The sequence below is a fragment of the Corvus kubaryi genome, unplaced genomic scaffold, assembly GCF_017639235.1.
Source record: "Corvus kubaryi isolate FWS band 111438036 unplaced genomic scaffold, C.kubaryi_AGA036_p1.0 37341, whole genome shotgun sequence".
Lineage (NCBI taxonomy): Eukaryota > Metazoa > Chordata > Aves > Passeriformes > Corvidae > Corvus > Corvus kubaryi.
This window is the reverse complement of record NW_024581112.1, coordinates 11909477-11922221: the sequence shown is the minus strand read 5'-3', so window position 1 is coordinate 11922221 and position 12745 is coordinate 11909477. Positions and strand designations below refer to the sequence as shown.

Here is a 12745-nt window from a genome sequence, read left to right as displayed (position 1 = left end):
AAACACCTGCAGGTTCGGACGCAAACAAAGCACGCAGGCAGGCTTGAGATAAAGTGCAGTGCAAAGCCCTGCATTCTCACCTTTTTCTGGAAATCTATGCAACTTCTTGCTGTGCTCCCTCTGTCAGCCAAAATACCGCTGGATACAGCACGGATATTTGCAGGTCTACAGGAAAGGAAGAAACGGTGTGATTTTCAGTTGTGTTATCTGTAGCCCTCACCTCCAGTCAGAGATGATGTCCTGCAGGTCACCAACATGAAAAAAACCCAAAGCAGGTATTTTTCTATTTGTGTATCTCTAACTGTATCTTCTAACTATCCATAGACAATGATAAAGGTGTTCAATAAAACTAAGATGGAAGAAATAGTAGAAACTGTGGGATCAAAGGGCCCACAGAGACATGCAGAAGCTGTCTAGCAGCCCTTTGTCACTTCCCTCTGTCCTGCAGTATTTCCCTCAGAGGAAAGGAAGGATGGCTGCTCACACTGCTAGTGCTGGCCTAAAAATCAGCTGCTGCCCCACTTCCTTCTGGATGACTGCCTGGACAGAGACAGTGGTACTGGTGTTGCATCCACATAGGAAGCAGAGATGGAGTTATGCCTCTGTAACTTCGCATTGGCAAGCACATTCTTCACTACCCCTAGCCAGGCGCTGCAGTGGTGGTGGGGAGGAAGTATGAAAATTGCAATCTGCCTCTGCAGAGATTGTATCATCTGCTGATAATTTGTCTTCAGTACAGAACAGCAAAAGCTGGCTGCCGAGCAGAAAGTTTGGGGAAGTCCTGAGGACTTGCCCAAATCTGGAGCAGAGACTAGAATCTGTAATTTTTTAAAATGGAGCAATGCTGGAATACCAAATTGCGACAGCGCAGCTACGAGGTACGCGCCGGCTGGAGCAGCCCACCGATCCCAGCGCCCAAGGCGGGCGGGAGCAGAGAGGGGTGTTGCAAGTCCCTCCCAGGCAGCAGCGACCTGCTTTTGGAACCCGGCTCTGGGGGAAGGCACCCAAGCTGGCTGTGGCTCCAGCCACCGGCAGCTCCACCGGGAACGGGTGCCGGGGCGAGGTGCAGTGGGATCGCACCCGGGAGGCACCCACGGGCAGCGGGGGCTTGGCAGCAGCTGTGTCCCCCTGTGCCCTGCGCGCAGCCCAACACCGGCATTTGGAGAAAATGACAGCGGATGCTTTGCCCCTCTGGAGACAAGTAAGTGTTTGCACTTCCAGTGTCTGATCCGCTGCTGCAGTCGGACAAGCACAAAGCCGCTGACGCGCACACAAAAGTTGGTATTATTTGCAGCTCCCGGTGGCTCGTTGCGCGAGTGCCAAAGTACGAGTTGAAAAAGAAGAAACACGAACAGCAGCTTTAAAGGTCTTGCACAGATAAAAAGACAAACGCTTGACAGCTCTCCCCAAGGCAGCTGGTGGGACAAAGAAGTGAAGCTCTTGCCTCTTAAAACGCTCCCTGGTCGCTGCGCCTGGTGCTGTGTGAGTCATGCCTGAAGCCAGCCAGGGCAGGGGCCATGGGGCAGCGTACGGTGAGAGCAACACGGGGCTGCATCCAGCAGCTACAGCTTGGTGTCCCTTTCCAAACCCCTTGTGCCCAGTGCTGAGGCCCAACAGCAGTTTTAAGAGCTTCGGGACAGCCCTGGAGCTTCGTCCAGTGTTTGTGCTCTGCCCTCGCTGGAACTGCAGCATGACAGGGAACAGGACCCAAACACGCTGCCCAAGGGGCCCTTCAAATAACCAACGCGTGCCCTTTGATCAACCTCTGGCTCCCCTCTCCACCCACGGCTGGACAAGCCACTCCCTCTTCCCACAAGCCAACTCCCACCGACCCCTGCAGGTTGTGAAGACACAGCCATCCACACCAGCGGTTTGAAACATTTTTAAACGCTTTTATTTACAGTGCTTGTTGAAAACAATATATATATTTATATCTATCATCCTTGTGATGTCTGTGCCATAGAAAACGCTGTGGCTATATTGCCTTTAATTTACAAAAAATGGTCACAAGAAAATCTGAAGGGAAAAAATGGAAATCAAAGTTTGGTCCCCAATTGTTTCTCTCTTGATTTGTTTTAAAAAAGCCTCCAAATTAAAAAAATACACAGCTCAGATGAAATTCATATATAAAAGCAACCCTTATCTTCCGAAAAATTCGCGAGGGCCAGCTTGCTGTCATGTAAACTTGGAAAAAAACCAAAAGCTTAAAATAAATCCTGTCTCCATGTGTCACTTAATAGAACCATTATTTGCTTGTAATATTGTCTTTCCTCTCAGGGTTCAGCGGGAAAGCGGATGAGAAGAGGCCTAGGACTGGGGAACGCACCATGAGATCTGTGCCCGCAGCCTCCTGGCTCATGGAGGAGCTCTGGCAGCTGGGCTGGGGAGCAGGAGCTCTCAAGAACCTCATACCAGTGACAAAACAGGCAGGCAGGTGAGAAGGGGACGGGAGGTGCTCTGCCACATGAAGTGCCCGGCGAGGTTGTGTGCCCAGGAAACCATGAGATTCTTGAGGGAAGAGGAGCACTGGTAAGTGGGGCACAGTGAAGGGATGCAGGGGACTGGGATAATTTCAGCTGGGGAATGTCATGGATGGGTTAAGTCTCTGGGAGAGAAGGGACCTGCTGTCTTCCCCATTTGAGAGCACTTCTAATCTTTCCTCATCTGAGATTGTGTGAAGCCAGAGGCTAGCGGGCAGTGCAAGCACAGGCTGGAATGGAGGAGGAGAGATGGACGGAACAAGGGAGATGGGAGGGGAGCTCTTCAAGCTGAAGAGCCGTTTTCTGTCTTCTGTCTCTTTGGATCCACTTCATCCTACATCAGCCATGGAGAGGAAAAAGAGGGAGTTACCATCAAACAGTCACCACTCCAAGGCACATAATTTCTCCACAAAATTCTTAACTGCTGCTCTTTCCTCCATATGGAAATCTCTGTTAGGCCCACTCTAAATCCACTCCCCTCTAAAGCACCCTTGAGTGCCTGACACAGCTGTTCTGTTGGTCATGGTTAAGATGCGGACAGTTCCATCCGGAGGGACACCACACCCATGCTGTTACTTCCAGGAGGTATAAGAAGCCGAGGCTCACACCACTGCAGACAGACCCCAGGGTCCACCCTTACAAGTCTATCTCCTGGCCTGAAGCCCAGAAGACACAGGTAGTTCAAAGGTCACTGCCAAGCACAACCTTGAGCACCTCAACTCCCTCTCACTTACTCAGCACTGCTGGTGGAAGGACCCAGATCCTACAAGGAGCATACATGATTTACTATCCCCTTGCCACATCAGGTTTGTTTACCCGTCTGCTGCTGAAGCAATGAGACCCGAGGCCAATTTGAGATTCTCAGCAGCAGCATCCACGTGGATTTGATCAGCACTCAGCGAGTCGCCTTGTTCCTTCTCCCCACTATTATCCTCACACTCACTACTACTCACCTCTTCCTCCTCTGCAGATCGTTTCTCTGCGTGGCCATCCTGCTCTTGCCCATTCTCGTCTCCTTCTAAGCACAAGCAAGAAAGGAAAATCACAGGTTAAACTGAAGCAGCATTTAAGGGAATGTAATCTCACAGTCAAGAAGGCTCAGAGAAGGAATTTCCCTCCACAATCTTCTATTCCTCTGAAGCTTCCTATTCCTTCAGGTTTCCCTACCTTCATCCTCATCACCACCTTCTTCTTCATCCACATCATCAGGATTCTCTTCATCATCCTCATCAGCGCCGTTCTCCTCATCCTGAATGAAACAGATCAGTCATAGCAGAAACTGGTGCCAGGATAACATTTCCACATTCTCTTTGCTACAAGCACAATTTCCAGAGCTCCAGCCACCTCAGGTGTGCACTGAGTGCATTGTTACTCCGACACCGTTATTCCCACCACCCCTGCTGAACACTCCTCCCAACCAGCTTTACAAAACCAATCCTTCCAGTCCATCCCCAACAACACGAAGCTCCTTGTCTCCCACAAGCTTACATCCTGATGAGCTGCCGCCATCCCTCCCAACAACCAAAGCATCTCTGTGATTACAGGCTAATGACTTAGCCGAGGCTCACAGTACATCTGCTTCCAGATCCCTTCCGACCTCCATCAATCTGTGCATTTCCTCCTTGTTCCTCCCCCCACCTCCAACACGCGCTCCTTGTGCGCCTCAGGGTACTTCGTGGGCGCAGGACCACATCTCCCGTGCCACATTCTCCTACTTCTTTCTTGGCTCCATTCCCTTCTTTGACCTTTTTTCTCTGTGATGGGCTGTGCTGACTACACTAAGTCCTTCAAGGCTCATTCTCCACAATTATCCGAGAGCTCTCTCTCCCATTACCTCTATGCTGGAGCTCCCTTGACCTGCCCTCTTTCTTGATCTCCCGTATTCCCTTCATATTCATTACCCACATCGAGCACAAAACCCTCCCCCGACGTCTTCAAATCTGTCCCTCAGAAGGGCCTCACCTCTACTGTCTCCTTCTTCTTTTCTTTGTGGACTGCTTTCTCTTCGAGTTTTTCCTTCTTCTCTTTCCTTTCCTATATGTGAAATGAGGTGCGGGGGGAGGGGGGGGAAAAACCAACAACATTCTGGCGGTCAGCGGCAATAAAAGACGGGGATGCCTAAACAAAGAAGGCTTGCAGGAGAGGCGGAATAGCGGGCGAGAAGACATATTAGGCGTTAAATCCGCCCGCCTGACAAAGGAAAACAGCAGCGAACGCGCGTCAGAGCTACTTTTAGCCGGCACACGCGTGTGGAAACCAGAAGCGGCATGGAAGAGTTTTAACGATTTGAAAAAAAAACCAAAAAAACAACAACAACAACAACAAAAAAAAAAAAAACAAAAAAAAAAACCCAACCTTGTCGGCAGGATCGAGGCGTTTCCGGACCTCTCTCTCTCTCCATTCCACCCCTCCCTCCTCCTTCCCCCGCCATCCGAGGGCCCGCGCTTTGTGTCCACACAACTTTCCTCCTGCTCCGCGGTGACACCGCTTCCCGCCCCCCCCCGCCCCGGCGCCGAGCAGAGCCGAACCCAGCGCGCGCTCGCCTCGCCCGGCCAATGGGGGGCGGGGGCGGGGCGGGGGGCGCGAGGGCCCTCGGGGGCCCCCCCCCGGCCCCCCCCCCCCCCGGCCCCCCCATTGGCCAGGCGGCGCGCGAGGGACCGCGCGCGCCCCCCGCCGCCAGGGCACCTCACGGAGCCCTCCGCGCCCCCCCTCCCCCGCCGAGCCCATTCCCTCCCCTCCCGTCGGGAGCGCGTTCGCTTGCGAGGATGGGAAGCGGGGAGCGGGTTGGGAGGGAGGTGTCTCACCTTAGCGCTCAGCTCCGCCGGTGCCTCCTCGACGCGTTTTTCCGACATCCTGGCCCCCCGATTGCGAAGGGAAGAGGCCGGTGGGAACCGTGCGAGGGAGGGAGGGAAAGAGCGAGGAAGAGAGCGAGGAGGGGTCCGCGGCGGGAGCGCAAAGTCCCAGCGGTCCGCAGGCGGCGGGATCCCGCCCCGGGGGCCAAAGTACCAGGGTCTCCCGCGGTGGGGGGATCCGCCGGGGCAGGGGATTTATACAGCGCCGGTGACGAGGGAAGGAGGGACCTGGGGAGGGAGGAGAGAGGGACGGGAGGCGGAGGAGGGAGGGGAGAGGGACGGGCCGCTACAACAATGTGCGCTCCGCCGCGGCCGCCCGGCAGCGGGGGCGCACCGCGGGTCCCCGCAAGGCGCCGCACGGCCCCGTCGAGGCCAGGCGAGGGCCCCGCTCCGCGCCGAGCCGCGGGGCTGCGGCACCGACGGGCACTGTCCGGGGAGGGGAGCCGAGCGCTCTGCCCGCAGCACGCCCGGGGAGCCGCCCGTACAGGCTGACTGGCTCTCCAAGAGGAATCCGGGGGAGGCGAGAAGCGGCGCTGCGGGGCCGTGTGGGAGGGCAGTGCTGGCGACACGCGGCCTCCTGCCTGGAATTTTCCACTCCAGCTGCCCGCCCTTCCTCCCGCTGGAAGCGCTCCCGGCGGCGGGGCTCCTCCCGCCCCTCCCCGCTTCCCCCCCCCCCCCCCCGTCGCCCGCCCGGTGCTGGGCACTTTTCCCGCGCTCTGCGCGCGGCGAAGGGAGTGGGCGGGGCCTGGGGAGGGGGTGGGCGGGACAGCCGGCGCTGGCGGGGGGGCGGATTAGCGATCGCATCCCCCGGTCCCCATATAAGGAGGGGCTCGGGGCAGGGACGCCTGATTGGCCCATTCAAATGAGCTCTCTGCCTGGCAACAGGTTTCCCATTGGCTGGCGGCGGCCGGCGCGCCGGCGGGGCGGGGGCGCGGGGCCGTTTGGTGCAGTGCGAGGCGGGAGGGGCCGCTGGCACGTGGGGCGGCGGGAAGGTGCGCGAGGGCGCGGGCGCCGCGCCGCTCCCGTCGCCGTGGTGCGGGCATTGTCCCCTTGGGCTCGGCTCCGACTCGCCCGGGACCGGCCTCCCGCTCCGGGCCACCGGCCGGCCAGCACAGGCCATGCAACACTGAGCCCTGCCGCCCGCCCGCCTTGAACCCGGACTCTGGTAGACGCTCCGCCGGTGCCTCCCTCCGGGCTGGGAAGGATCACCGCCCAACTCCGAGTCTCCCTTTAGCCAAAGGTCCTTCCTGCAGAACCGCAGGTGGTGACTTGCAGCTGCACGGATTTGTTGCTAACGAAACAGATGTTCCTGTAGCCGCGCTTCAGCCCGTTGTTTATCAGCTTGAGCAGACCAGGATGACTAAATTCCCTTCACCTTTCCCAGAAGGTTTATATTGTCCCGCTCTTAGTCATAGGCTCATACAAAAGAAGAAAATAAATCCGCACGCGTTCGCAAGCCTACCTACATACAGAACTAAGCGTGCACATGAGCGCATATGGATGTACACGTGTACACAGTCATTCTCGCAGGTACAAGGCAAGGTTATTAATCCATCTGGTTGGGAAATGTATGGAGGTACACAAGCCCTTCTTGTCCTTCAGATACAAACTCAGCCTCTGTGCAAAGTCAGGATTTACAGCTGGTGCTCTTGAGTTTAATCGAATGTGTCTCAGTTCGAGCATCTAACAGCAAAAGCCATTGGTATTTGTGGAACAGAGGGCACTGAGTACATATCTCCTGAAGGAAAGTATGAAAGAGATTGGATAAATTATAATCTGTGCGATAGGGAGGTAGAAGGTCCCCACCTTGTCATCTCGTCTCCTCCACAGCTACAGCTGCTTCGCTCATGATCTGACTAATTGACGTTCTTCCCAGCTACACACAGTGCAGAGTGCCTGCCCCAAAAATCAGTCCTGTAACTCAGACGCACAGATCTAGACTAGTACCAAAATAAACCAAATTATGAAAATGCATGCGCTAATTTCCCCCCTTCTGTTTCACAAAACCCATCTGGCCAATTTCTCAGGTCTAGCTGCTATCAGCATTCCAGCCCTGGTTTGGTTCAAGTACCCCTCTTTCATCCTTCTCTTTTGCAAGAAGAAAATCTTAATTTCTAGATATACACCTAAAAATAGGACCCAAAAGAATCTAAAGAGTGGCCAGATGTTGTTCCTCTCTGCTTCGGCTTGTCAGGAGGTACATGGCTCATGGCTCTGCTGTTCTCCTCACCAATCCAGGATTTTATCCTTTTCCTTTACACACTCAACTACTGAAAACACAAAACTACACCGACACATATCCCTTGGCAAAGACATCTTCACATTAATGCACAAACAGGCCTTGACACAACATCCTACAGAGGAGAAAGCAAGGATTATGTTCAGAGATGTTGCCGTGCCCAAAGCTCTGCGCTGACAGACTGCGCACCCACGGATGCAAATAGACAAACACCTGTTTGTGCAAGGGAAGCTTGTTTCCAGCAACCTGTGGGATGGGGCTGTTGGGTCAGCACTACAAATTGGCATGCCAGCAGCAACCTCTCTTTTCCCCCCCAGCACTTGCAGTGTGCAACCTCACGTTGTCCCTTCCACGCTCCCCACCACATCCCCTTTGCAATTTTTACCTCATCTGCTCCTTCCTGGCATTTGCCTCCTACCTGTGTTCTTGGTAGCACTCTTCCCATGGCCCTCTCCCTGGCTTCTCTTTGTGACATCCTGTATCTTACGTACAAAATTCATCTTGCATCCCCTCCTTTGTTTCTCACGTCCCATTTTGCCCTGCTTGATTGTATCAGCTATGTTTTTCCCCTTAAACCCAATGTGAAACTCTTCGTTCCTTGTGACCTGCCTGTTTCTGCATTCCGACTCCTCTTGCCCTTCCGATTCCGGTGGTGAGATTCTCTGGGCTTCTAGTGTGCAGCTGCTTCCCTCAGGCCCTGAGGGCATCCATTGACTGTCTCACCTAGCTCTTCCCTGTGACTTCTGCTCCTCCACCTGATCTGTGCCACTCTGCATTTCGCCTGCCAGATCGATCTGCAGCTTTTCTCTGCTCCTCTCTCCCATCTGTGCTGTCCCCTTTGTTGCAAGCGCGAGAACACTCATTGTGCGCTCTGCAGATGCCAGTCCCTGCTCAGTATGTTCTGTAGTCTTTGTCTGTAGTTGCTTTGCCGACTCAGCAGAATATATTCCATCCTTTTTGGGGACTTATGTCCTTAGACAAAATGAGGGAGGTGCAGAAGTTACATGACAGGTCATTGTGTGGAACAGACACTGCACATCTGCCTGCAGCCCAGACAACAATGGGAACGTCATTTTCTCCATACGGTGTCACAATTTTGGTGCTGTGCCCTGTTTGTGCTTGGTGTTTATGTAGGTGTGTGCACGCGTTTAGGTGCAATACACACCTGTTTGTGTGCAGAGGGGATATTTTCCCTCTTTTACATGCTTTTACTCTTGTGAGCGTAGAAAGTATGGTACTTTTCTACTGAGGCGTGCGTTGATCTTGCAGGCGTGTGCCATCATACGTGAGCACGTGGCTGAGATGTGTCTGGGCTTTCATGCGTGGTATCTATTTTTCTGCTCCCAGCATATGCGGGGTGAATGCACCTAGGAGCAATTATTTATGCATTTTGGTCTATTACCTTGCTAGTCGTGTCACTGCATTCTTTTGGGGGGCAGAGGGGACGGTGACTTTTGTGTTTATGTTGAAGGCTGAACTAACTAAATGTGAGCCATTTTCTGAGCAAAAGCAAAACACAATAACTGGGTATTTTAAGAATTATATTTACTGAGCTAACTCCTAAGTGGTTCCAAACCTCTTCCAAACTGTTTGCTGAATAACAAAAGAGCAGAATGATGTGTATTTGCATTAAATTTTCTTAGATTTACATAAATCCAGAAACTGAGAATATCTGTTCTTTCACTTACAGCAAAACTAGCAAAATCTCAATGTGCAGAGGGAACGTGTTTGAATGTACTTATATTTTTAACCCACGCTGTTCATCTTTCTGTACTGCATCCGTTAAAAATCCATGCAGATAATCAGCTTTGTTCTTCTTTCATGATAACGTATACTAAAGTTAAGAGGAAATACTCAAGAATTCAACCACCGGCCAACTTTGCATTGGGAAATGGCTTCCTGAGAGGCAGCATATTTAAATAAGCCCTGCAGGAGGGCTGGGAAGCAGGGTAGGTAACCCAAGGAGAGGAAGCAAGAGGAGTAGAAGGGAGTGATGAGGGGTGACACAGCCTGTCAGAAGACTGGAAAGGGGAGGGATGTTTTCAGTCGTGATTTTCTGTGATCCTCTCTTTGCTAACACAGCACAGATGGAGGTCGTGGTTCTCACTCACAGTGTGACAGACACACTCTTAACACGAGCAAAATATTCTGAAAGTAATCGCTGCCACGCAACGCAAGCTGCAGCCACCACAAGCTGGTTGTAGCATCCCAAATATGAATTGTCACATTTGAAGATCAAATCAGAGCTGTCCTTCACTCAGGGTGCCCTTCATCTGAGGTCAGAGATACTTGTTGGGTGAGGATTACGTAAGAGGCACAGATGAAGGGAACCAATGAGGAAATGGCTGTGGGTAGCTCTGACTTCTGCTAACGAGGATTTCTTTGTCTTCCAGGCGTCCACAGGGGCCCTGGAACATTCGGACGCGTTACGAAGCTGTTTCTGCCTTCCTGGCCCAAATGCTCGGTCCGTGGCAGCAGCAGGTAACAAGGCATGGTTTCTCGCCGTCCCCTTTATTTACCTTCACCACGTGATGCTCCGCTCGCTTTCCAGCGCTGCCGCCGCGGCTGCCCCGGGCCGGCCGTGCCGTGAGGGCGGCGGGGAGGCCGGGGGGGCCGCGGGCAGCAGCCGGCGGCGGCGGCAGCGACGAGCTGGAGCCGGGGGCAGAGGCGCCATTCACCCCGTCCCATTCTGCCCTTCGCTCACCTCCTGCGGGCCGCCTGCTGCTGAGCGCCTTCTCCCGCCCCTTCCCCCCATCCGCGCCGCCCCCAGCACAACCTGGGCAGCTCAAAAAAAAAAAGAAAAAAAAAGAAAGGAAATGGAGAGATATAATGGTTTTTATTCGTGGTGAAAAGAGGAGCCTGAATAGAGAGTGTGAGAGGAGCAAGATGGGAGCCTTGCTTTTCATTGGCACCCCCATGTCGCTCGTTATTCCGACCCAGCACATGGCCATCCCCTTGGAGCACATCGGGCACAACGTGGTGAGTGCTGTGCAGAAGCCTCTCCTACAAATACTGCAGCAACAGCCCCTGCATTCCTCAGAACTGTGGCCTTATCCACAATCCACAAAAAGGTTGCCATTCCAATTCCTCGTTCCAAGGTTTCACGCGGCATTTGCCACCAACATGACTGTCTGCAAGCAAGGCTCCCTTAAGGTTTGTTGAACTGGTAATAGCCCGAGAAATATAGCCTTCGGTAACGTGTCCATCAGGTGTAAGGACTGCCTGTAAGGTGCAGAAATACCCAGGGAGAGCCACAGCCTCAGCTTCAGCCCCCAGTCTCATAAACTCAGCCCTTGGGTAGTGCTTGCATAGGAGCAGCATCAGGGACAGAAAAAGGATCTGCAAAGCAGTATTTATTCCAGACTCTTTTTTTGTTCCTTTCCCCTCTGTTTGAAGGCAGCAGTGCCTGACTTATTATTTGGAAAAACTGAGAGAGCTTTACCATCTCTGGGATATTGCAGGAGTGGGAGGATCACTGGTACCAAGGGGCAGCAATTTATTTTATCCCAGATCTGGGGAAAAGAAGAAAGAAAAAAATAAGAAAACCAAAAGAGATGTTTACATTTCTGCCCTACAAGCTCTTTACCTCCCTTTGCATCCTGACATTTGAGGTCAACTCCACACTCCAGTCAAACACCAAGAGAGCCTCAGAGCTAAAGGAAAACACACCAGACAGGAAAGGCTTTCCAGACTGGAGGTCTCTGAAGGATGATTCAGGTTTGCAGAAGCAGCATCAGAGAGGCTGAGACAGTGCTAGCAGGGGCTTTGTGTGAAGTTCAGCACTCGCAGATGAGCTCTGAGCTGGTGACAGGAGGCTTTTTCAGCAGCTCACTTATGAACAACCTCCCTCTGAGAGCTTTGGCCCTGCTTAGTGTGTGCCCTGCCCATAGGACTTGTGTCCACCTCATGATCCTGCACCATTGTCCTGTTGACACTTCCCCTATTGTGAATGCTGTGGCTTTAGCCTCTGTAGAATGCAATTACTGTGTACAGGAGGGACTTCTGAAGAGCCTTCTGCATGCACACAGGCACGGGCCTCCAGTGAGAGGTCTTCTTTCTCAATACTAAGCAGTTTTGAGACTTGCTGTAGCAAGAAGTATTGCCAGGTCCTCTATGCCTTCCACACGTGAAGCACGGTACTGGGTCATTTTCCTCTGTCAGACTCCGAAATCCAAGGACATGGCTCCTGCCACAACTCAGGAGCTAGATTTCTCAACCACTTCTTGCAACCTACTATTTCGAGTCCTCTGGCATGGGTCCAATCTGGCTCCTGCACATGGTGGGCCGGATGCAACAGTCAACAGAAGCACCACTGAGGAAGCATGCCCTGGGCTGGAGCTGGCATGAGTCAGTCTGCTCTCTTCCCTGTAATCCAGTGGAGCTGGCGGTAGCTGAAGGCAACCAGCATTCCCCAGAGATGGTGACAGAGGTGTCATCCCCCTGATTTCTGGAGATTCCCCACCACCGCTGTAGGTGCACACAAGTACCTGCGCTTTGCCTGTGATTCCCAGTGGCTGCCCAGGATCAGTGATGACCCACAGCTGGCTTACAAAGTACCCTCCCAGCTTCTGTCAGCAGCGCACTGGTGGGCACACACTGTCCATGTGTTCAGCACAGCCAAGCAGCTCTGTCGGTGCCTCCTACATGCCCATGCTGTGCAGGAAGACTGGGATAAGTGCTGCCCCTGCAGCGGCCAGGGATTGCTGTGGACTCTGGCTGGGAACCAACTGGCCATGAGCCACAGGGGTTACCACAGAGTCACAGAATATTCTGAGTTGGAAGGGACTCATCAGGATCATCGAGTCCAACTCCTGGCCCTGCACAGGACCATTCCCAAGGGTCACACCATGTGCCTGAGAGAGTTGTCCAAACACATCTTGAACTCTGTCAGGCTTGGTGCTGTGACTACTTCCCTGGGGAGCCTGTTCCAGTGCCCAGCTACCCCCTGGATGAGAAACCTTTTCCTGATACCCTGCCTAGACCTCCCCTGACACAGCTTCAGGCCATTCCCACGGGTCCTGTCGCTGGTCCCCAGAGAGAAGGGATCAGTGCCTGCCCCCGCGCCGCCCCTCGCGAGGAAGCTGTGCGGAGCGATAAGGCCTGCCCGGTCCCTCACATTCCCTCTGCCCTCCCGGGCTGCCCGCTGGGAGCTGCGGGCCGGGGGCGCGGCCCGC

The 12745-nt window shown here is 53.7% G+C and overlaps 1 protein-coding gene across 1 annotated transcript; it reads right to left on the bottom strand.

The window, feature by feature from the left end:
* Nucleotides 1–2065: 2065 nt before the first annotated feature.
* On the bottom strand, nt 2066–5680 carry PTMS (parathymosin). The gene is made up of 5 exons (XM_042031304.1): nt 5285–5680; nt 4443–4514; nt 3648–3729; nt 3434–3498; nt 2066–2814 (listed from the first exon to the last, which is right to left on the bottom strand). Exons 1-5 carry the CDS (start codon nt 5330–5332, stop codon nt 2764–2766), a joined length of 318 nt encoding a protein of 105 aa, XP_041887238.1. The 5' UTR covers nt 5333–5680; the 3' UTR covers nt 2066–2763.
* Nucleotides 5681–12745: the final 7065 nt, after the last annotated feature.